This window comes from Hyaena hyaena, unplaced genomic scaffold (assembly GCF_003009895.1).
Source record: "Hyaena hyaena isolate Hyena2069 unplaced genomic scaffold, ASM300989v1 scaffold_413, whole genome shotgun sequence".
NCBI classification, from domain to species: domain Eukaryota; kingdom Metazoa; phylum Chordata; class Mammalia; order Carnivora; family Hyaenidae; genus Hyaena; species Hyaena hyaena.
This window is the reverse complement of record NW_024081047.1, coordinates 695,738-720,512: the sequence shown is the minus strand read 5'-3', so window position 1 is coordinate 720,512 and position 24,775 is coordinate 695,738. Positions and strand designations below refer to the sequence as shown.

General features: G+C 41.9%; 1 protein-coding gene across 1 annotated transcript; it reads right to left on the bottom strand.

Annotated features, from left to right (window-relative positions):
- Window positions 1–11,773: 11,773 nt before the first annotated feature.
- ACOD1 (aconitate decarboxylase 1) lies at window positions 11,774–19,889 on the bottom strand. The gene is made up of 5 exons (XM_039252462.1): window positions 19,783–19,889; window positions 16,540–16,701; window positions 15,688–15,777; window positions 14,220–14,425; window positions 11,774–13,335 (listed from the first exon to the last, which is right to left on the bottom strand). Exons 1-5 carry the CDS (start codon window positions 19,825–19,827, stop codon window positions 12,390–12,392), a joined length of 1,449 nt encoding a protein of 482 aa, XP_039108393.1. The 5' UTR covers window positions 19,828–19,889; the 3' UTR covers window positions 11,774–12,389.
- Window positions 19,890–24,775: the final 4,886 nt, after the last annotated feature.

The following is a 24,775-nucleotide window of genomic DNA, read 5'->3' as shown; positions in this document are numbered from 1 at the left end:
AGAGAGAGCACACATGTGTAAGCAGGGGAGGGGCGGGGAGGGAAAGAGAGAATCCCAAGCAGGCTCTGTGCTATCAGTACAGAGCTTGGTGTGGGGCTCAGTCCCACGAAGTGTGAGATCATGACTTGAGCTGAAATCAGGAGTCAGATTAACCACATGAACCATCCAGGTGCCCCAATAGATGAATTTTTGACTGCACAGGAGGTCAGTGTCCCTAACTCCTGTGTTGTTCAAAGGCAAACTTTGAACACACACACACACATTTTTGTATGTGTGTATATATAGGTAGGTATATGTATGTACGTATTTGGGAAGCAACCTGTTTCTATTCTACTTTCTTTATAGAAGCTAATTTATAGCTCTTTCCCCGCGCCCCCCCCCCCCACCAGAAGTCCCTTGCAGTTTCTTCCTTGTGGCTGATATTGTGCTTGGTATTGTCCCTGAAGGCATATGGAATTACTTAGTGGTTTTCTGACTTTTCTTCCTGGTTTATTTATGCTCTGAGATTGATTTGCTTGATTGTTTTCAAAGCGGCAATGACATCATTTGTTTTTATTTCTATTTTTGAAGGTGAAGCTATTTGCTCCTAATGCTGAGCAGATGTACATTGTTAATCACTTGAAAGGGAGCCCAACAGAAGAGAAGAGAAATGTACTGAAGGAAAGTGCCAGAAGAGCCCACGGGGGCACACAAGATTTGGCAGATCTGAACTCCAGCAAGCTTGAGGATGCCATTACACTGGTGAGTTAGCTGAAAGCTGTGAGGCCAACTGTTCATTTTAATTAACGTCCACTGCCTTCAGACCCTCTTCCAGCAAGAGCTGTGCAGATTTAGCTACCATTTTGAAGCCTCTGTGCCAGGTGGTAGGCAATGGTTCTCAAACTTTGCTGCACACAAAAGTCACTTGGGAAGCCTTTAAACGGTCTCACTGCCTGGGTCACACTGAGACCAGTTACATCAGACTTTCTGGGGGTGGAAACAGATGTCAGTGCTTTTTGATGCTTTAAAGATTATTCCACTGTGAGGCAAAGTTCAGGAACCAGTGCGCTATCAAGAATGACCCGTGGTTCCCAACTTGGCTGCACCTGGACTCACCTGGTAGGCGTTAAAACCAAACCGCCAATGCCTGTATCCCTGTGGCTTGGATTTGGGGATTTTTAAGATTCCTAGATGCTTCTCATGTGTGGACATATTTGGGAGCCACTGCGCTAGAACAGCATATCTCTAAGTTCGATATGGTACACAATTCACCTGGAGATCTTGTTCCAGTGCAAATTCTCATCCAGCTCTAGGTGAAGGTGACAGTGGCATGTGGCATGCAGCCCACATTTTGAGACCTCGAGACTCTGTAAGTCACAGTGGAGGGTTGCCTATTTCTAGACCTTTTCACTGCAGTAATCACTTGATAGGTAGGTGACCTACCTATCTACATACCTATACACATGGCTGTAGACCTACCTTTTAAAATAAATGATTGACTTACAAGTATAATGGTCTTAGATATTTTTTATTTCTTTTTATTTAATTCTCTCATAGGGAATTGAATGTTATATATTTATTATTCAAACTAACCCGTTTTAGTTTGTGTATATATATATATATATATATATAATACAACCTGTTTTAGTTTGTGTGTGTGTATATATATATATATATATATATATGATTTATTTATTTATTTTGAAAGAAAGAGAGAGTGGGGGAGGGGGAGAGAGGGAGAGAGAGAAAGAATCCCAAGCAGGCTCCTTGCTGTCAGAGCAGAGACCGACGTGGGGCTCAGACTCACGAATCATGAGATCGTGACCTGAGCCAGGAAATCAAGAGTCTGATGATTAACCAACTGAGCCACCCAGGTGTCCCAAGTTTGTTTGGTTGGCTTAAACATTAACAATCAGTTTTATTTTAAGACTATTTTATTTTTTTAAATGTTTATTTATTTATTTTGAGAGAGAGAGAGAGAGTGTGTGTGCATATATGCACACACAGGGGTGGGGCAGATAGAGGGAGAGAGAATTCCAAGCAGGCTCCACACTGCCATTGCGGATCCAGATGCAGGGCTTGATCTCCCAAACTGTGAGATTGTGACCTGAGCTGAAATCAAGAGTCAGATGCTCAACTGACTCAGCCACCCAGGTGCCCCTAGTTTAAGATTATTTTAGGGGTGCCTGGGTGGCTCAGTGGTTGAACGTCTGACTTTGGCTCAGAGCATGATCCCACGGTCGTGGGTTCGAGCCCCGCATTGGGCTCTGTGCTGACAGCTAGCTCAGAGCCTGGAGCCTGCTTCAGATTCTGTGTCTCCCTTTCTCTGTGACCGTCCCCTGCACATGCTATCTCTCTCTCAGAAATAAATAAAACATTTTTAAAAAGTTATTTTAAACATTCACAATATTCTTGAAGTCTATGGAGTCAGTTTGGAGATGTCCCACCGTGAGACTTGGAAATCATGGCTTTAGATAAGAAGTGTGCTGGGGTGCCTGGGTGACTCAGTCAGTTAAGCGTCCAACTTTGGCTCAGGTCATGATCTCACAGTTTGTGAGTTCAAGCCCCATGTTGGGCTCTGTGCTGACAGCTCAGAGCCTGGAGCCTCCTTTGGATTCTGTGTCTCCCTTTCTCTGTCCCTCCCCTGGTCATTCTCTATCTCTCTCTCTCTCTCCCCCTCTCAAAAATTAAATACTAAAAAACATTAAAAAGAAGTGTGCCACTTGTGGATGCTTATACATATTTATCTGAGCAGGTTGCTTACTGCTGTTTTACATATAAAGTATTCCAGATATCTAGTGAGATGTGACAATTACCACCAAAATGTAGTGTCTTAAACAATACTTTATTATCTTTCTTGGTTCTGTTGGCTAACTAGGCTTAGCTTGAGCTTTGCTTGAGGCCTCTCCTGCATCTGCATGGTAGCTGGAGCTGCAGACATCTGCGGGCTCGATCTGGCTCCAGTCTGCTGCCTGAGCTGGGATCCGCTGGCTGCGCGGCCATCTGGCCATTCCGTGTGGCAGACTTGGGCTTCCCTGTAACCTATAGACCTCGGGGTGTCTGAGCTTCTCACATGGAAGCTGACATCCTCCAGAGCAAGCATTCCAAGAGACCTGGGCTTTTCCTCTTTTGCTCTAGCCACAGATGTCCCTCAATATCACTTCTACCACATTCTGTGGATCAAAGGGGAGGCAAGATTCAAAGAAAGGAGACTACCAAAGGGCACAGAGACCAGGAGGCATGCATCTTGGGTGCCATCTTTGAAGACTTGCTGCACACTATATATATAACATAAATTTAAGTATCTAGTTGCAAAATGCAGGGTGGGCATGATAAGGGAGATAATTTTATTTGAGCTGCTGGTGTTTTGTGGATTTATTCTTTTTCTCTTTCGCTGCCAATAGGTATGCCCTGAGATAACTTTGTAAAGATTATTGCGCATGAGGTCAAATGTTAAAATTAGTATTTTTATATCTAAACTGGTGTTATTTATAAATCAATTTTTAAAAATTACCGTGACCTGGAAAAAATCTTTTATTCTAATACATGCAGATGCATTTTGTTTTTAGGAGAAATGAAATTACTTCAATGCTTTTTAAAAATACATAGCTCTGCTTTGTACCACACTTGAAATATTTAGCAAAAATTATCATCATCATCATGGGTATCCCAGCTTGTAACTTCAGAATTTTACTGTTGGTGCAAAATGGTGGTTATTATTTAATTAATATAAATCCTCTATATCTGTAAAAATCCATTTGCTACAGGGCTACATTGAAGCCATGTAAAGCCCCTAATAATTGGGTTGCTGTTTTAGCATTTGGCACCAGCTTCTTACACAAGAGTCTCTGAGGGGCACCTGAGTGGCTCAGTTGGTTGAGCATCTGACTCTTGATTTTGGCTCAGGTCATGATCTCACAGTTTGTGGGATCGGGCTCTGCACGGATCGTGGAGCCTGCCTGGGATTCTCTCTCTCCCTCTCTCTGCCCCTCCCCAGTTCATGCACATGCATGTGCTCTCTCTCTCTCTCTCTCTCTCTGTTTCCCTCTCTTTCTCTCACTCTCAAATAAATAAACTTTAAAAAAATTTTTTTAAATGTTTTTTTAATTTATTTCTAGGAGAGAGAGAGAGACAGCGTGAGCAGGGGAGGGTCAGAGAGAGAGAGAGTCACAGACTGAAACAGGCTTCAGGCTCTGAGCTGGCAGTCAGCACAGAGCCCGACGCGGGGCTCGAACCTACGAACCGCGAGATCATGACCTAAGCGAAAGTCGGACACTTAACCGACTAAGCCACCCAGGCGCCCCCAAAAAATTTTTTTAAATGAAAGTCAAAAGGATCTCTGAACAACTTTGACAAATAGGGGTTAAAGTGACTTTTAAAATGAAGTTAATGAATTAACAAGAGTCATTGTCAACCCCAGAAGACTTAAAGAAATGCTATTTTTCTATTCTAAGCATGTGTTACTGCTCTCATATGCCTCAATTCTTTGCTTAAGAACTAATTGTTCATAGGTTCTTCTTGTCAGCTCCCTCACGTAACCCTGGGTTCCCTGTCTTTGTAGGTGGTTTTGGGGTGGCCCAGAACTGCGCCATCAACAGTTCTGTAAAGGACTCTTTCAGCCCTCCGCTCTGCCAAGATGCCTGCCAGCGGGTGCCGCATGCCCCATATGCTGGCAGCTACGGCCTTCCTGCTTGTGAAGTCACAGTGGGTCACAATATTATTGTGGATGGAGGGGGAGAAAAGGATGAAAGCTTACTGCTGGGTAAGCAGGCTCTACAGTGCTTTCCTATTTTCCTTCCTCCAGATGAATATACATGTGACTGCTTAACAAATCATCTTTCATTGTGGGGTTGCCATATTTGGCGATTGGCATTAGGGCAGGGGGCGGACATGGTAAGGGACAGTGATTTAAGGTGATGGCACCAGATGGCTTTGAATCATAGGGGAAATATTCTCTCAACACATATTGGCTTTCTCTGTAAGAAATGAGTTTCGATACAGCAATTGCCTTGTATGATATCATTCAGCTGCATGGACCAAATTATACTTGCTTTATTATTTCCTATTGATCCTAGTACATACAGCCTTCATTTCTCTTAGGAAGAGAATATTCAAATGAAGCCTCATATCAGAACAGATACCTTACGTGCAGAGTGCCTGGGAGCTTTTGTTCCAAATACTGCAGCATTTGAGAGACCAGTGCAAACCGATCATTTTAACTCTCTTTACAGTCCTGCTATCTATTGCCAAAGAAACCTTTCCTTACCCCCCGTTGTCCTCTCTTCTGATAGGTTCGATGCTGCTTCTGGAGCCACGGCCACGGAGCCTGATGCGAACACGGCTGCGGGGGTGTGAGTCCTGGTGAGATGCCACACCGCACAGGTACGGCCCCTCTCCACGGGCTTTGTGGAGGATTAGGAAGAATGGGCGCTTTATAATGTTTTATAGTGGATTTGAAAAGTGATGCTTTACTTATAATATTTAGAAGAAATTGTTCAAGTAAAAATATTTAGTTCCAACCAAATGAAGGACACACTTTATCACTTCCTGGTGAGAACTTTCAATGTGATCTTTGCTGCAAGATTAAATTACCATCACTGAATCATTCAGATGTACATGGTTTCTAAATAGCACACTGTCGGTTCTAGCCTCCATTTTTTAAAGTCAGAAACAACATCCTCACGCCGCATTGCAAACAGATGGGCGCTGGGCCGTTCCAAAGGCTTTTTCCTGAACCTCCAGTTTGGCTCCTGTACGGACACCAACTGTAGCTGGGGTGGGTTGGGTGGTTTTTAATAATAACTGTAACAGAAAGCAGGGAGAATTTGAGTGAGATTCTCAGATGTTGAGTTCTGCGTTTACAACGGAACTAAATGACGAATCTTCACGATTTCTGTGAAGGTATTCTGTTCTTTATGATTCACATAAAGCCAGGACCCTTCTTAAAGTTCCTGTGCATCATGCATTCTTTTGACGCGCTGTTCAGCTATCAGTTGCCGGGCACCCGGGCTTTAGCAGGACCCGGAGTAGCCTGTGCAACCCTCCTCTGTTTTGGATGTCTTTTTAATGATCACTTATTTGCTATGAATTATCCCTATACTTTTTTAAAAATATGGGATAGGAAAAGAGAGGGAGAATGAAACAATCTCACTGAGGGATAAAAACCTGCAACACTGCAGGTAGATTTCGTACGGTGGGAAGAGATAACACACGGGCATGCGCTCTGGTGCACAGCTCTGCTGGCAGGATAGCTGTGTGTCTTATTGTGGCTTTGCTCTTGTCTTCAGTTCCCTAGAGCTTTGCTCTTTGCAGGGAAGTCCTTCCAGAACTGACGAGGAAGCTGCATTCTACAGTGCCGCAAATCTCTTAATGTCACAGGTTATGCTCTGGCTCAGGAAGGACTGGGAACCATAAATTCCACAGAAGGAGGGTTCAGATTCCCTCCAGGGGAGGCATGAAGGAAGCACAGCCAGGCCGGAGTAGCTACGGAGCACTCTCCTTATCCTAGGTTCTTAATTTGCTGATCTCTCTACTCATACTGGATTATAAACTCATGATTGTAAAAGGTTCTTGAATATTCTGTTGATTGCTTTATCACCTGCACTGAGAACATCCTCTAGCATATTAAGCCCTTGATACGAATTTGTTGGTAATGCATGCCCACCAGTCACTCAGCATCTCCAAACCCCTCCATAAGCCATTGCAGACCTTAAGAGGGGTCAGAGGAGACTTACCTGATAACGTTTTTAGATAAAGCATTCAAAATAAAGGTGTTACAAAATATGATATATAAAAAAATCCCTTCAAAGTCACATTTTCATTGTCAGTGCCTGGGTTAAAATCACGACAGCTCTTTGGTCTGTGACAGCTTTAAGCGCACGGGGCTACCGGTCTTCGTTCCTACTGCGATGGAGCACAGGGCTCAAGTGCTGCAGAGCAGAGACACCCCTGCAGTGGAGGCAAAGTCCTGTGGTTCTGGGTCATTCCTCTGCGCCCTGCAAAGCCACACAAATAGGAAGGAAAGGCATTTGAGGATGGGAAAAGTTGTGCAGTTAAGAGATCGTAGCGGGCCTCAAGCTGCTGCCTTTATCAGGGCTTATTCTTGAGGTTCGTCCTTGGCCGGCGTCTGGGAGCTTGGCACGTAAGCTACTCCCTGACTGATAAAAATGGTTCACGTGGCCGAGACTGTGCGGACATCATTGTTCAGCAGAGAGTTATGCCGAACACGTACTCTTCTTCTTTGAGTTTGGGATTGCGATCGCTGCTGGGGGGAGGGGCCTACATGAGCACACACTATTAAAAGCCTTGGGTGAAGAGTCTCTTCCCAGGGCAGACACAGTGCACGCACTTCAGTGAATTTTTTACTCCCGGAGAGAGAAACACACTCATGTGTCTCCTCACTGGTGGGAGGGGGGGTCAGAAACCTCCAGACTCTGCCAGTGTCTGTTTCTCCAGTTGATCCTGTCATGTAACCTTGCACTGTAATAAACCTTACCCAGAGTACACCTTCTTGCAGAGTCCCAGAAGTTCCCCTACCGATCCCCGAGTGTGCGTGTGGCCCTGGGATCCCAGAAACATACACTAGCCGGCACCAGGGCTCCTCAGGTGTGTCTGGTGACAGGTAGTTTGCCTCCAGGCCTCGGACGTGTGCTGAGGATGCAGCAACACAGGCTGCTCGAATGAACCTCTTTCTGAGCCGGGGCCTTTGTCCGGGTCTTGGGTGGGTTTTCTCCCTCGTTGTCTGGCCTGATCCACTCGGAGGACTCCTTTGCCTGGATAGAGGGCCGATAACACGAAAGGCTGAACAGGATGCTTTGCTGCCACCGCCAAGGGAATGGAAGGGGAAACGCAAGCATCTGCCACAGCGCCTAGACCACAGATCGGAGCGGTCCAGGCCCCCACCGTGGCCTTTCTCAGGGTGAGGAGGCTCACAAGCTGTCCTAGTTCTCCAGCCTCACGGACAGAAGGGACAAGAGACTCGGCGTGACCTCTCCCAGTTCCTCAAAAGCTCTCTACTAGCACTCTGGCTCAGCAATGCCCTGGCTTTTGACTCTCCCAGAAAGGAATCATCTGTTTTTTTGTATGTGGTACGGTGGGGGCGGATGGCGCTCGGGGCTGCAGTGAAGAGGACCCTTATGCTCTCTCTACAGACCCAGATCCCCCCATATTTTCTCCTGCCTTCAGTTAACTCGGTGCGCATAACAACCAATATCAAGGTCACCTTGAGTGCTGTTGTCCCCTCAGGAGAGATCTTCTTCCCAACCCCTGCTTTTTGTCTGAAACATCCATCAAGGGTGTGAAAAGATAAACTGAGGCCTATTGATTTTTTTTAAAGAATTTATTTGAACAAAAATTGATATGAATCATACAACATGAAATCTAGCAGATAGAAAGGAGCTCCAAGGAGCTCTGTAAGATGAGAGACTTTTCTAGGTAGAAGGGAGGAGGAACAAGGAAGTTACAGGAGACAAAACAGGTTATTGCAAGGTTACTTTTCTTTAGGGGGATGGCAGGGGTCTATTAGGCATATTGGCTAACTGGTGCTGATCTGGCAATTTCTCAATGACCTGTTTAAGATTTCATTTCTGGGAGTGCTGAAACTGTAAGTAAATCTTATTTTACTGACCTGGAACTTAGCATAAGGACTCCATTTGGGGCCTGCTCTCTTGTTTTTAACAGGGATTATCTGAGGATATTATCACTAGCCCTTAGTCTTGCCTCTAGAAATTTCTGTGTATAAAGATGGGATAATTAAATTTTATCTGAAGGCCACAGTAGAAACCACCACTTTGACCTCCTATTTTATTTACTGTGTTCAGACAGATTAATTAGAGTTACAGGATATGTCCCATGGAAGAGCATAATCCAAGTGATACAGAGCCAGCCATAGAAAATTCTACGCACTTACGAGTACTGTTTTAGCTGTAGCCTAAAATTTTGATATATGTGGCTTTTGTTATTGGTTGGTTCTAGATATTTTATGATTTTTATGATCATTTCTTCTGTGACCCAAGTTAGTTCAAGGAATTTTTATATCTAAACATTTCAGTCTTGTCAAATTATCTTTTTTTTTCAACATTGAACTTAAATTACATTGTGATTAGAGAAGATGATCTATACCATTCAGTCCTTTGAAAAGTTGTTAAGATTTGCTTTATGGCTCAGTATATGGTCCTTTTTTGTAAATGCTCTGTGAGATTTTTATTTTGAATGCATTTTTAATGTTTATTTTTGAGAAAGAGATAGAGCATGTGAGAGTAGGGGCTGCAGAGAGAGGATCCAAAGCAGGCTCCACACTGACAGCAGCAAACACAGTGCAGGACTCAAATTCACAAGCTGTGAGATCATGACCTGAGCCAAAGCTGTCCATTTAACTGACTGAGCCACCCAGGTGCCCCTTCAGTGTTCTGTGAGATTTTTATTTTATTTATCTTATATTTTCTTTATTTTTAAATTTTTATTTGTTTATTTTGAGAGAGACAGAGACAGCGCCTGTGGAGAAGGGGTAGAGAGAGGGAGAGAGAGAAAATCTCAAGCAGCTTTGACAGCACAGAGCCTGATGTGGGGTTCAAACTCAAAACCACAAGATCATGACCTGAGCTAAAACCAAGAGTTGGATGCTTAACTGACTGCTTTTTGCTTGAATTCTATTTTGTTTAATATTAACATTTATGTATTCCAGCTTGCTTTTGTTAGTGTTCCATCAATATTCCCCCATTTTTTTTTTACTTTGAACTTTTCTGCATCCTCATGAGTCTTAAATAACTTATATAACTGGATAAAAAAATGACTTCTGATGACACCAAAAGCAGGAACAATAACAATTTTTTAATTTTCTATATTTTTTAGTAAAATTTTTTAAAGTGATAAAATGGACTTGATTAAAATTTAAAACTTTTGCTCTTTAAAAGAGACCACTCAAAACATGAAAAGACAAGCCACAGACTGGGAGAAAATATTCACAAAACATAAATCTGATAAAGAACTTATATTCAGGATATATAAAGAATTCCTATAACTGAATGATAAGAAGCCAACCTAATTAAAATAATTGTCAAAAATGGGCAAGAATTAGTCATTTGGAAAATGCAAATTAAGATCACAAGATACCATTACATACTCACTAGACAGGACAAAATAAAAAAGACTGACAATTCCAAGAGTTGGTGAGGATTTGGAGAAACTGGAACCCTCATACATTACTGGTGGAAATGTAATGTGGTAGAGCTATTTTGGAGAGCAGTTTTTTCTAAAGTTAAACATGTATTTACTAAAGCATAGACCTAACAGAAATGGAAAGATATGTCTACACCAAGACATGCATATGTATGTTCATAGAAACATTATTCATAGTAGACCCAAAATGCAAACAATCTGCTGCCCATCAACTACTGAGTGGGTAAATAAATGTCATATATCCATACAACAGAGTGCTACTCGGCAGTGAAAGGGAATAAAGTATTGATACATATGTGGAAAAATCTAAAACCATTATGCTAAGTGAAAGACACTAGACACATAAGACTACACATTGTATGATTCCATTTATATGAAGTATCTGGAGAAGACACAACCATAGAGATAGAAAATGGATCATTGGTTGCTGAGGGCTGGAGGTAGGAATAGGGATTGACTACAGACCAGCATGAGAGTTTTGTTTGTTTCTTTGTTTTTGGCATGATAGAAGTAGTCCAGGGGTTTCTGGCTTGCTCAGTTGGTAGAGCATGTGACTCTTGATCTCAGAGTTAATGGATTTGATTGCTTAAGATTACTTAAAAATACAAGTTTTTTAAAATAGAAATAAAATCTTAATAAAAAAAAGAAGTTCTCCAAAACTGGATTGTGGTGATGTTTGTAATAATTCTATAAATTTACTAAAATCCATTGAACTAGTCACAAAATAGATGAGTTGATGGTTTATAAATTAGATGGTAATAAACTTGGTAAAGATTGTTTTTAATGTGTACATAGTCTCTGTATTTTTTAACTGGAGTATTTAGTCCATTTATTCTTTTTGTAATTATGGATATATTTGGATTTTATCCCTGTCATTTTATACTGTGCTTTCTATAGATTTTATCTTTTTTATATTTCTTTTCTCCTCCTTTCTTGCCTTACTTTGGTTTATTTTCTTTTTTCCTAATTCCATATTTCTCTCTCTGTTAACTGGAAGTGGTATATTCTACTGCTGTCTTATAATGGTTACCCTGGAAATGTCAACATGCATACTTACAAATCAAAGTCTACAGTTAATAGCTTTGCCTTTTTCTTGAATGACATAAGGAATTTATTTTATTTTTTTATTTTTTTTTCAATTTTTAAAAAATGTTTTATTTATTTCTAGGAGAGAGAGAGAGAAAGACAGCGTGAGCAGGGGAGGGTCAGAGAGAGAGGGAGTCACAGACTGAAACAGGCTCCAGGCTCTGAGCCAGCAGTCAGCACAGAGCCCGACGCGGGGCTCGAACCCACGAACCGCGAGATCATGACCTAAGCGAAAGTCGGACGCTTAACCGACTAAGCCACCCAGGCGCCCCATTGAATGACATAAGGAATTTAGAACACATTAATTATAGTAACTCCCTGCTTATATGTATTGCTAAAGTTACAATTTTTAACCCCATAAGACATTTTTATTATTAAAACAAATCAATAGTTTTTAATTACACACATTTTTTGCTCTCACTCTTTATTACATGGCAAACTCTTCATCCAGGATCTTGTTCTCAAAAGATTTTTTTGTAACAAGAGGAAATATATTGTAGTGGTTAGCAGCATGGTTTCGAGAGCCAGACTGTTTTACTTTTTCTACTGCTTTTTATTTCTGTTTTAAACTGAGGCAGAGGGCTACCCAGTAACAGTAGAGTCACATCTATTAAGTTATAGGGGCAGGATTTGTACCTACTAATTCCTTATATTTAAACCCAATAACATGCCTCCACTGTGGAGGGCTCGTAAAATCCCATGGTCTAAGAAATGTGTTGCTAGCACAATATGCCAGAACCCTTGTCCATTGTCAGCAAACTTACATGTAGGTTCAAATTCCTCCCACACCTTAAAGTTCATGAAGTTCATAAAGAACTCCTCTGTAAAAATTAACTTTACAAGCAAATCACAGGTGACTTGAATTTCAGCCTTATGAATGCTTATAAAAAATTCACTTCTCTGTGTTTCTTGCATATTTATTATTTTTCTGTAGGTAATAGAACTGTCTTGCAGAATTTATAGGAAAAGACTCCTTCCATAAAAATCCAATTCTATTTCTAGACTTTCTCCATCTTGCTTCACTTATTCCTCGGCAAACCAACAGTAAACCCTTGCTCTATAAAGCAAATCATTGATTTTTCCCCAATATAAAGTCACTTAGATATTGATAAGCCTCAAGAGAGATTGTCTGATGGAATTATTAGATGTTAGATAGATTTTGAAACCAACTCCGGTGAAGAGGGTCCTTTCAGAAGAGTGGTTAGTACAGAGCAGTCTTCTAGGTCTTCTAGATTCTCTACTATCTCTGTAAGTCTTTCTACTGTGTGACAGGACAGCACGCTAGAGGCATTGGCTCTGAACTTCTCCTGTAGGTCCTCCTGGCTCAATGGCTTCCTCCAGTGGCCATAGAAGGTATCAGAACGCTCCGTGAAGGTGGCTCCGTCACTGAGAGTGACACTTATCTCACAGTATAGTGTGTTGAAGCTTGGCAGGTTGTCCTGAGGGTGCTCCAGCTCCACCTTATTGAGCAACTCTCTCACCTGTGGCCTGTTGATCTGGCATTTGTGGAATGATGGGACAGTGATGCCACCATCGAGCAATGTGGCACAGGCCACATACTGGAAGGAGTGACGAGCTTCATGCTCCGAGTCTGGGAAGGGCCTGTTTACATACTGGACATCTGGAATTCTGAGCACAATTCTTGCAATGCGGTCAGTGGGAAGCAGGGCTCTGTCTGTTACAAGGTGCTTTCTCACAGATGCAGCTGCATCTGCCACCCAGTGGGTGGCCAGATGTGCAGGGAACCGCTTGAAGGCCACATCCTGCTGCTCCAGCAGCCAAGTGTGGGAATCTAGGTTTGGAAGGACTGTTGGGGAATAGTTGGCATAGAAGGCCCCAAACCCTGTCTGCATGTCTAAGACTTGCTTGTTTCCTTGGAGACCCAGCATTGCCAGAAAAGCAGCTTCCATCCCATGCCTGGCAGCATTGCCGATATGAAGAGGCTTGGTCTGAGTGGCAGCGTTTGCTATGGGTGCCCCGGCATGGGAAACAGCGATGGCCAGGGCCTCTCGGCACTTCGTCATGCTGAGCCCTAAAAACTTGGATGCAGCAGCAGCACTACCCAAGGTTCCTACCACCGAGGGGGGATGGAACCTGGAAAGCAAAAAAGCAGAGTTGGAGATTTACAGACCTCAACCACCAGGAGGCAGTATGGTACGGTAGTCAGGAATGTAGACAATGGAGCTCTGCTGACTGGGTTCAAATCTCAGCTCTACCACATACTAGCTGTGTGATCTGGGGAAAGTTATTCAACTTTTTTGTACTTGTTTCCTCTTACATAAAATGGTGACAATAATATCTGTCTCATAGGGTTTTGTGAGTTTTGACTGAATTCACATGCTTCCAACAGTTCCTGACACGATAACGTCTTTATAATTATTGCCAGAAAGGCAAAAGTTGTTGCTTGCTGAAATCCCATGTAAGTAGCTATAAAAATGGAGGGCCTGGAAGAAATTGAAATTTCACTTAGTATTCCAATCTACTCCTCTGCTAGCAGGCTGGATCAAGTGGAAAAATAAATATAAGATTGAATCACGTGATACAACCAACATGTGACTATTTTTATTCTATGGGTTGAACAGTCAGGGTCAGGATCTTCTGAATATTGTCAGTCTGAAGGACCTCAGCAAATATCAAAGTAGATTCTACTCTGAGACGAGATTGGGACTATTCACAGTACCCTCGGATGCCAAAATGACATGAATTGCCCTAGGACAAGAGGCCCCAATTTATTTTATGGTCATGGTTAGTTGATTCTCTAAACCCAAAGGAGATTTTTTCATTAGTTCTTCTGGAACCACACCTTTGTATATGGATATATGGTTTACTGTGTGACTGGAAAATTGACTTAGCTGTCAGCATTAATGTTAGCATCTTCAGCTGGGCTAACTAATCTCTGTGTCAGAAAGCTCTACAGAGATAACAGTCGACAGGTGAAGGGGGAATGTGTCTGCCTCTGGATGGGGCAAATTCCCTACCTCTTTGGTATGTCATTGGCTTCCTTGGAGAAACTCAGTAATTGGCCTTGCACTTCAATCCCAACATTGAAAGCCAAGAGCAGATCAAGGCCAGAACACTTTGGACTTGGAGGCAGAGCTTCTGATAAAGCCACAAGGACAGGAAGGACCGCTCCAGAAGGATGGGTGGCAGGATGCCAGGTATCGTCAAAATCCATTGAGTGAATCTGTATAAATAGACACACACAGACAACAACCAAAAACCAAATTAGATTTACCTGAACAAGTGGCTTTTGGACCAGTAAGGGTTTAGCTTAGTTATAACTTTATTTGATATGAGATTTTTCAATCTGATTATCCGAAAATAAAACCTATAAACTGGCTGTAATTCTCAGTCGTATAGCTGGGCACTGGATGTGCTGTCCTCTGCCCAGAGCAGGCAGGACTTTGGGGAGCAGCTAAAGAGCCCCAACGAGCTTGGCCCTTACCCAGGTAGCCAGAGCTTTCTGCCACGGCTCCTGGAAAGAGCAATATCCCCCTTGAAAACAAAGCTGTGAAATTAGGCAGCTCTTCCTCTCCTCCTCCCCCACCGTCCAGACAAGTTGCACTAAAAGTTTAATGTCATTTATTCCATATCAGGCCATATATTTTTGTACTTTTTTGTTATGAAATATTTTCAAACTTACAGGGAAGTTGCAAGACCTCTTGAACCCAGATTAACCATTAAGCTATATTTTAAAATCATTATTTTCTGCTATGAGGCTTTTTCCCTCTTCATCCTAGCCATTTGCTTATCCCTTATACGAAATAGTAACAGCCAGAAGTTCACTTAAAAATTGATTTCCGTCTCTTGGATGTGGCTGATATGGACACTGCTTGCCGGACATTTACTCCTGGATGCACTACTGGGTTTGATTTTCAGTATTCTGAGCTACTTTCCCACAAAAATATAAAAATATATCAGACATCCCAAGACATTCGTGTCTAAATTATATCTTGTATATAGATACAGACTGCTGCTGACACACAAAGCATAAAAATTGTCTGTCGAACAAAAAGTGCTGATTTTTGTTTCAGAAAATATAGACACCATATGGCTATTGTTTCTTTCTCAATAAACATGTGTTGAATGGACGGATAGATGAAAAGCTGGTTACTGAATAAAACCTGGTAGTGGTCACAACACAAGGAATTGAGTCTGGATATTGGGTTTTGTATTTTTTGCTGTATACATTCAAAGTTAGATACATTAAAGGTATTTTTATCTAACTCCTCCAACTGATTTCCTCTACTTCACAATGTGTTTGATAAGCATCAATTCACTGTAAAACATCAATAACTACGTAGAAGAGAGGACCAACCACTTCATCTCTCTGAGTCTCAATGACTTATCAGTGAAATGTGGAAATTGAGCAATTTCTGAGATATTTCCTGGCTCTGAAATTATTATGATTGCCTAACAGTAGAAAAGATATGTAAACATCCTTACAGCCACACCGTTCACAAAAGCAGCGTATGTCGGCGGGAGCCTTAAGTCTGGCTGGCCCCAAACAGTGCTGGCCACATTGGAACTGTAGATCTGGAACAAAAGAATAGCAATCAGCAATACATAGTGGAAACACAGCATGCCACATCACCATTTCAAGAGCTGTTCCTCATCTTTGGAGGCATGACCGTAATAGTGCTTGTTTGAAAACTTTGTGCTGGATCTCAGCCTTAACCCTTAGATTCCTCTCTTTCTTGTAGAAGAATATACTTTCCCTCTGGAAAAGAGAGGAGATGCTGTCTCCCAGACTGATCCACAGGTGGATCTGAATTCACTCTTATTTATTCCTTGAGGGTAAATACTGTAGAAGGTGGACAAATTGTGTATAAAATACATCCTTTGGAGAGCGGGTGTTATGTCCGTTTGCCACATACGCTCTCTGCTCAGAGTGCTGAACCAGCTTTTTTCCCAGAGACTCTGAAAGTCTTCGCATGAATAATGGTAGACCCTATTGGGGTAGATGTTATTGCATCTAGGACTCTCAGGTAGAAAGTGCTTTGTGTCATAATAACAGTAAATTTTGTGATCTTGCTAATGTTAAAACTAGTCTTAAGATTGGTCTTTAGACAGTAACTTAGTAAAGAATAGGGATCAATATTAAAACTCAGATAAATAGAGCATAGAAAAGCATAAAGCCATATACAACCATGCTATACACACCAAGGAATATCTAAAATGCAGAGTAGAGTGATAGAACATAAGCACACATCTCTGGGCACGTTGGTGGGTATACGTCATGAGCAGGCTTATGTGTACACTCGGTTTCCTCTCTACAGTAGACACTGAGCTCCTCACCTTACTGTATTCACTGGCTTTGTGAAACACTTCCGTGTTGGTTCCCAGGAAGCCAACACCCAGAGTGTCCAGAATCATCCTCTTGCTTCTCTGAATCACACGGTCGGTCAGGTGCTCCACTGTCAAGCCATGGATCACTCTGGCAAAGCTTTCTGTGACGGACTTTTAAAGATGATAATATTTAGGATATATTGGTAAATGAAATATATTTTTATAACTAATTTTACTAGCTTCTTACTTTTTAAAAATATGGCTACTAGAAGATTTAAAATTACACTTGAGAATGACTTCCCATTCATTCTTATTGGTGTAGATTACTGGGGGCATGGATACTTGGGCTGGCTATGAAAACTTCTGGGAGTCAGCAGGTGAAGGGGCCCGGGGCAAGGATGGAGGTTAAAGGCAGAGGTGCAGCATGAGAGGGACTTGGAGGCATGAGAGGATGCAGTGATTTAGGCAACCCCCCAGCTACAGAGCTGCACACAGGGGGCAGAAGTAAGAGGGACTCACAGGCTTGAACCGAGTCAGGAAGGTTCCACTATGCTGAATACTTCATGTCAAGGGGGTGCCATGGTGCTGTCTTTAAAAAGGTAGATGTTATCAGAACTGTGTTTTGCAAAGCTCTCTGTAGTGCTCATGTAGACAATGGGTTGAGGGGTAGACAAGGGCAGGTAAGAAAGAGACTACCGCAATAGCCCAGGTTTGGGATGGGGATATGGCAGTGCTGTTTGCCAAGAGAGGGAGCACAGGACGAGGAGCAGCTATCTGGACAATGATAATGGGCTCACTGTGAACTTGCTGAATATGAAGTGCCTGCGGTCATCCTAGCTAAGACCATTCTGCTTCCGCCCACAAACCAGATAATAAAAACCTGCAAGACTATTTGCATTTCATAAGCAGCAGAGTACTTTGCAATTCCTTTAAATATCAAGTTCTTCAATGTGTAGGCAATTATTTTGTTTTCTACACATCTGCCTAAGAGAACATCAATTATGTGTAGCTAAAAACCTCTACTCTTAAATTGTTTTTCACTACATGCCTAGTGCTTAGTACTACTTAGTAAATACCAGCTGCTTTCCCTTTTCTGCTCTTATTATTGCATCATCATACAACTTCCTTTGTCTCTCTGAGCATTAGACACTTTTATTTATTTATTTATTTTTTAAAGTTTATTTATTTGCTAGAGAAACAGAGCAAGTGGGCGGGGGAAGGAGCAGACGGGGAGGGAGAATCCCAAGCAAGCTCTGCACAGTCAGCATGGAGCTCAATACGAGTCTTAAACTCATAAACCCTGAGATCATGACCTGCTAAAACCAAGAGTTGGGTACTCAACAGTTGGCTCAGCCACCCAGGCACCCCCAGATACCTCGTTTTAAAACATTAGCTATAGGGTAAGGAATTTTCAAATTTGGAAGACCTGGGGTGTCTAAGAATAGTGCCGGCACAGAGGTGCAGAGCTGCATCCAGTGCCCAGCTGAAAGTCGTCAAGCTGGCCACCGGCTAGTCTCATATTTTCAGTCTTCAGATGATCAAGTCATGGAAACCCCACCATTTTCAAAAGGATGGACTACACTGTATGTCTCTGAAGCTTTGGTAGAAAGGCGAGCGAGTCTGGGGTGGGAGAGAGCAGGAGAGAACGTGAATGGGAGAGAGGATGCTGGCACAGATGTTTCTTCTAACTGGGAGGGAGACTAACAATAACTTTGTCACGCTGCTAGAGATTTGGTTAGGCATATTTAAGGGCAGACGGAGGCAAGGAGGAAAAAGCCCTGGCTTGATGATCCACCAAGTAAAACTTAGGGTTCTGAGAACTGATTGGACCCCTTGTTGTAACCAAAATGAGCTTTTTTTCAAAGTCTCTTTCCACCCCCACAGCTCCTACAGTTTAGGGCATCTGGTGATGGGTTGTTCACCTCTTCAGGGTTACATCTGTCCTGGGAGTGCCTTATGGGGAAAGGTGTGTGCCAAGGGAGGATTTGTTGTCAGGGCACTAACATGGCACCTGGAAGGTGACTGTACCATCCATTTGCATGACCCCATGGTGCTGGTGACCTATGCAGGTAGGGCCCTGTGGGGATTCCCTGAGAAGTTCTGAATAGCACTCTATATGCCAAAGAAATGGCTCATGAGGAAGGGAACATGAGAAAATAAGCATGCAACTGCTCCACTCTCTGTAGCCCCGAGCCCATCTATTTCTTTCTTTCTTTCTTTCTTTTGTTTTACAAATAGTTTATTGTCAAATTAGTTTCCACATAACACCCAGTGCTCATCCCCACAAGTGCCCTCCTCCATGCCCTTCCCTCCTCCCCCCCACATCCATCAGTCCTCAGTTTTTGTCAGCATTCAAGAGTCTCTCATGGTTTGCCTCTCTCCCTTTCCCCCACCATTTCCGCCCTTCTCGTTCCTCCGTCAAGTTCCTCCTAATCCTCCTATACGTGCAAACATATGGTATTTGTTCTTCTCTGCCTGAGCCCATCTATTTCTAAAACATTTCTTTTGGTCTTACTGATTTTCTCATGGCATTTACATTTCTTTTTATTTTACCTTTAAATTTTTTTTTAATGTTTATTTATATTTGAGAGAGAGACAGTGTGTGAACAGGATTGGGTCAGAGAGAGAGGGAGACACAGAATGAGAAGCAGGCTCCAGGCTCTGAGCTATCAGCACAAAGCCCGATGTGGGGCTCGAACTCATGAAACTATGAGATCATGACCTGAGCCGAAGTTGTATATTTAACTGATTGAGACACCCAGGTGCCCTACATTTCTTTTCAATAACATACTGTGATTAATTTATATATTAAGGCAAAACATGCAACCATTTAATAAATATTTCATGAGGTCTTACTGTATCTGGCACTGTGCTAAGATCTCTAGAATACCAAACCAAGATGTTACAATTCCTGCCACAAAAAGATTATCTTCTTCGGGGAGCTAAGGACAGTAAATAGATCATTACAAAGGCAATCTGGCCACGCCATAATGGACACAGACAAAACTGGGAGGTGTTGATTCAATGAACTTTCAATGATTCATTTTCTTCCTAATTTTATGCAACAGAATCATGTCTTTTACTGGTAAAACACTGATGAAAAACAAGATGCAGTTAATTAAATAGCCCAGAAGCATGAGAAATGTTAAAATGCCATTTTTGAAGAAGAAGCAAGAGGCTCCAAGGAAATAGAGAAAAGGAGAGGTAAGCTAGAAAACCAATTTAAATAAGCCACATAAAATACAACAATACCTTGAGCATCGTGTTGAAAGAGGAGGCTTCTCTCAGGAGTGACATGGAGGAGTACTTCACTTGTTAGGTGACTCCCTTTATACCCTTCATTCTTTCCAGCCCATTCTCTTTCACTTCATTCTGACGCTAAAGTTTCCATGATTTCAACACCTCCCAACTACAATTACTTCAACTTCCTCTTGAGTTGTTTAACCTACCAGGAGATGAGGAATTAGACAAGGCTGGGAAGTAATGTACAGATGGTCAAATGATTTCTCACAGATCTCAGGGAACTGAATGCATCTTGTGCTTAGACGCCATACATTAAAAGTAGAAAAATTTGCACTTTTATCCAGGTATTCTCACTTCTAAAAATTTATCCTAAGGAAATAGGCATGGATGTATGGAAAAAACTAGCAAAAAAAATTCACAGATTTGCTTATAATATTAAAAATCAGAAACAATCAAATGCCGCCTGTGGATTGGTGAAGTAGAATATGGCATGTACAGGAGCATCTGGGTGGCTCAGTTAAGTATCCGCCTTTGTCTCAGGTTATGATCTCATAGCTCATGAGTTCAAGTCTTGTGTCAGGCTCTGTGCTGACAGCTCAGAGCCTGGAGCCTGCTTGAGATTCTGTGTCACCCTCTCTCTCTGCCCCTTTCCCGTTCACACTCTGTCTCTTAAAAATAAATAACCATTAAAAGAATTAAGAAAAAAAAAAGAATATGACAAGTACAGTATTTTTTTTTAATATTTTTATTTATTTCTAGGAGAGAGAGAGAGAGAGAGACAGCGTGAGAAGGGGAGGGTCAGAGAGAGAGGGAGATACAGACTCTGAAATAGGCTCCAGACTCTGAGCTGGCAGTCAGCACAGAGCCCGACTCGGGGCTCGAACCCACGAACCACGAGATCATGACCTAAGCGAAAGTCGGACGCTTAACCGACTAAGCCACCCAGGCGTCCCGGCAAGTACAGTATTTAAGGTACACTCATTTCCCCTTCCATTTCAACCCTGTTGGTAACCGTTGTCTAGGGACAAATATGCCAGCCTGAGTTCCTGATAGCTTGAGACTAAGATCGTAGAAGGGCATTGGGAGTTAATCACACTTTCCCCAGCTTGTTCACTTGTTTGCTCCTGCACCACATTTTGGTATATGCAGATCTCTGTCCAATTCCTGGTCCTTTGCACAGCTCCTGATTCAGGATACACTGCCTGCCTCCCTGCTATTGTCCAAGGCCTCTTGCCCGACAGCTTTCCAGGCCTCTTTGCTTATAATCAATCACTGTGTCTTGGCTAGACTGGACCTAGCTCTGCTTCTCTGGGCAATTGCTATTTCCCTTGGGCTGTCTAGTCTTGGACGATTGGTTTATGCTCATAGTGGTACAGAAAACAGGTTATTTAAAATCTGAGAAACTCCTAAGACCAATTTTTACATGAAAGGGAAAATGGGCTCTGATGACTTCAACATCTCACTGTGGAAAAGCTTTATAAAGGAATGATGAGTTTTATCAAATCTGATGAGCTTTAGCAGAAGTGCCATCATTTAGATTCTCTGGGCTCAAGTTTTGCCAGTATTTTTTTTTTAATTGAAGGATGGTTGACACACAATGTCATATTAGTTTCAGTTGGACAACATAGTAATTTGACAACTCTGTGTGTTATGTGGTGCTCACCACAAGTGTCGCTACTCTCTGTCACAGGACCCTTGAGTATATTCTCTATGCTGTACCTTTCACCCCGTGACTTATTCATTCCATAACTGGATGTCTGGTATCTTCCACTCCCCTTCTCCCGTTTTGCCCATTCTCCCCACCAGTTTGTTCTATTTATGGGACTGTTTCTGCTTTGTTTGTTTCGTTTTAAAGATTCCATCTGTAAGTGAAATCATATGGTACTTGTCTTTCTCTGACTTATTTCACTTAGTATTATACTCTCTAGTTTCATCCATGTTATCACAAATGGCAAGATGGCATTCTTTTTTATGGATGAGTAATATTCCATTATATATAATACATATTATATACACACACAACACATCTTCTTTATCCATTTATCTTTTGATAGATACTTGGGCTGCTTCCACATTTTGGCTATTGTAAATAACACTGCGCTAAACATAGAGGTACATGTATCTTTTTGAATTAGCGTTTTCATTTTCTCTGGTTGAATACCTACTAGTGTAACTACTAGATTGTGTGGCATTTCTATTTTTAATCTTCTGAGGAATCTCCATACCATTTTCCACAGTGACTACACCAATTTACATTCCAGGTTTTGCCACTATTGAATTCAGAAGAAGAGCTAGCTCAATTATTTGCTAGTTTAATTACTTTGTACTTTTGTGGAACTGTGACCAATTTAGAGACCAAGGCCTTCTGTAATTAGAGTCACTTTCTAAGTATCCAGGGGCTTAAATGATAAATTGTACAATGATGGCACCTCTCCATTCAAAAATGATTGTTGAATTCCTTCTGCCTTCTGCTCTAAGTAGAAGCCAGGGCAATTGTTTTTAAATGCACATTTTCCCTTCCATCCCTCTCTCTGGGGAAAAGCAATGAAATGCCAGTCGGTAGAAGGCTCACACAGGAAGGAACTGAACGCTCCTGCTCACAGCCAGCATAGACCCTCCTCTTTCTATAGCAAATCCAGTCTTCAGAGACTGGGCCTGCTGGCAGCTAGACTCAGACCTTGTGACAGCCCCTATTCCAGAGCCGCCCAGCGAAGCTGCTCCAGGATTCCTGACCCTCAGAAACTGTTTAGGCAATAGATGTTTGTTGTTTTACATAAGAGTGTCTTGGGGGTTGTTACACAGCAGTAGATAATTTACAAACTCCAAGCTGTCAACCTGCCTTACCCAGGCACTTTGGATCTGAAACTAGTTATCTCTTTCTCATATTGGGCTTAGCATCTCCCCCCACCCAAGAGACCAAGGTGTTCATCATCTTAGGGACCTTTGTACTAGTGATTCCCTCTCACCCCACAACTTTCTTCTTATCTTCCACCTAAGTCAGAGGTTCTTAGCCAGGGAAGAGTTTGTCCTCCAAGGGACATTTGGCAATGTCTGGGGACATTCACCACATTTGTGGCATCTAGTGGATAGGGTCAAGGATGCTGCCAGACATACTGCCAGGTACAGGACAGCTCCATACAGTGACAAGTTAACTGCTCCAAAATGTTAATACAATCCAAGTTGGGAAACCTCTATCTACGTGCAGAGGCCACATCTAGGAGCCCTCTACAACATGCCAAGTTTAGCTCAACATGCCCTACTTACCTGTTCCCTTGGGGCACAAGGGTCTCCTGATATCCCTTATTAGATGGGAAAGTTCTGTTTGGCAGGAAGCTGACTTACCCTGTGGATGACTACAACCTAGGAACTCACATAGGACTCCATACATAGTAGGTGCTTTATAAAATTTTGTTGAATACATTAATGCAAACCTGATGTTTTCAACAAATCAATCATACTGTCACATGAATGAAATGTAAGCCCTCTTCATTCCCAATGGAAGTGTGCTAGGAAGATTTTTTTTTTAATGGTTGTGGCTTTTGTTCTAGTAGCAAGTAGAGTACAGTGGACAGATCTTTATCTGGACAAGAGCAGTGCTAGCTGTAAGGGATTGCTTGTGACTATGAGCTGTCAGAGGAAATCAGGAATATTTGAAAGAGCAGATCAGGAATGTGAGAATTCACACTATTTCTAAAAAAGGAAAATCCCATAAGTTGATCAATTTTGCACAGAGTAGCTAATTTGGGGTACTTGAACTTTGGTTTCTCTTTTTCCTGCCTTGCCCTTCCTGTGCTACTATTGAACAAAATCTGAGTCCGTCTCCAAACTGTGATGATTCAGTTTCATTTTCTTGAAAGCTTATGTTTTATCAGAAATCCATCACAGTGGCAGCAGCCAGGGTTTGTCTCCTTGATTAGTTCTTTGTTAATTTATTTGGGATACTAAAACACACCTACTGTGACATTGGCTTTGTAAAACAAGAAAATATTTTAAAACAATTATGAAGAGAATGCCTCACAGAGTCACAGGTTATTTTGTGTGTATATATTCTCTATATGTTCCCTTTGTGTATGTGTGTGTGTGTAAACTTTTCTTTACCAACTTATTAAAGTTTGAATGGCATTTTGCAAGTGCACAGGAAGGGATTAGGTTCCAAAGACTCATTTGGGAAGTGAAGAATGTGAACAAGTGAATGAACCTGTGGCTATAAAATCATTGCTTAATGCAACTGACTCAACATATTGTATTGTGAAGAAATCTTTCCATTTGTGGAAAGCTTAAGGTGGTTATAATTTATCCTTTAAATCACCCTACCTCAAAGAAAAGTATTGTTTGTAGCTTTTCTTATATACATGAAATAGTTCGTTAGTGTTTCTTAGTTAGCTGACAAGCACAGAGTGATTATCCATGCCTATATTGTTCTGCAGCAGATGCTTGCTAAAAGTAGAATAAAATGGGTAGGTGCCTTCTTTGAATGAATCTAGCAGACATTTAAAACATATTCCATGCAGACATTGTCTATGCACCTTTTGCAGACAGAATAGACCTAGTGAGCTTTGTTCTGTAGAAGCTATATTTATAGAATCATGGCCCTCAGAAAGAATGTGGCTAAGCATTTCAGTATATGTGCTGCCTAAGCGAGCACAGCATTTCAGCAACAAACATCTAGTTATCTCCTTTTGATAATTCCCATTTCATATGAGAGACTATTTTTTTTTTTTTGGCCGATCAAATTTTTCTTCAGCTCAGAGAAATTTTCTAGTATTATTTTCTTCATCCAGTTTCTTGTCTTTTCTCCTCCTGCACATATATTAGGTAGATATTGATGAAGTTTTTGGGGTGATGGTGGAGTTTGTGGGGTTTGGAGCCAAGAGCCACAAAAGAATTCTTGAGACGTCTTTGGTACAAAAAGGTGATTTTATTAAGGCATGGGGACAGGAACTGTGGTCAGGAAGAGCTTCCCAGAGATTGGTTAGCATTAAGGAGTTGGGGGAGGTAAACT

Excerpts from the sequence above, each read along its gene's own strand:
- ACOD1 (XM_039252462.1), bottom strand. The coding sequence starts at position 19,827 with ATGTCACTCCTGAGAGAAGCCTCCTCTTTCAACACGATGCTCAAG. Across the intron at positions 16,702-19,782 it reads CTTTCAACACGATGCTCAAG|TCCGTCACAGAAAGCTTTGC; the intron begins GTATTGTTGTAT and ends CATCTTTAAAAG. Across the intron at positions 15,778-16,539 it reads AAGCCAGTGAATACAGTAAG|ATCTACAGTTCCAATGTGGC; the intron begins GTGAGGAGCTCA and ends CTTTTGTTCCAG.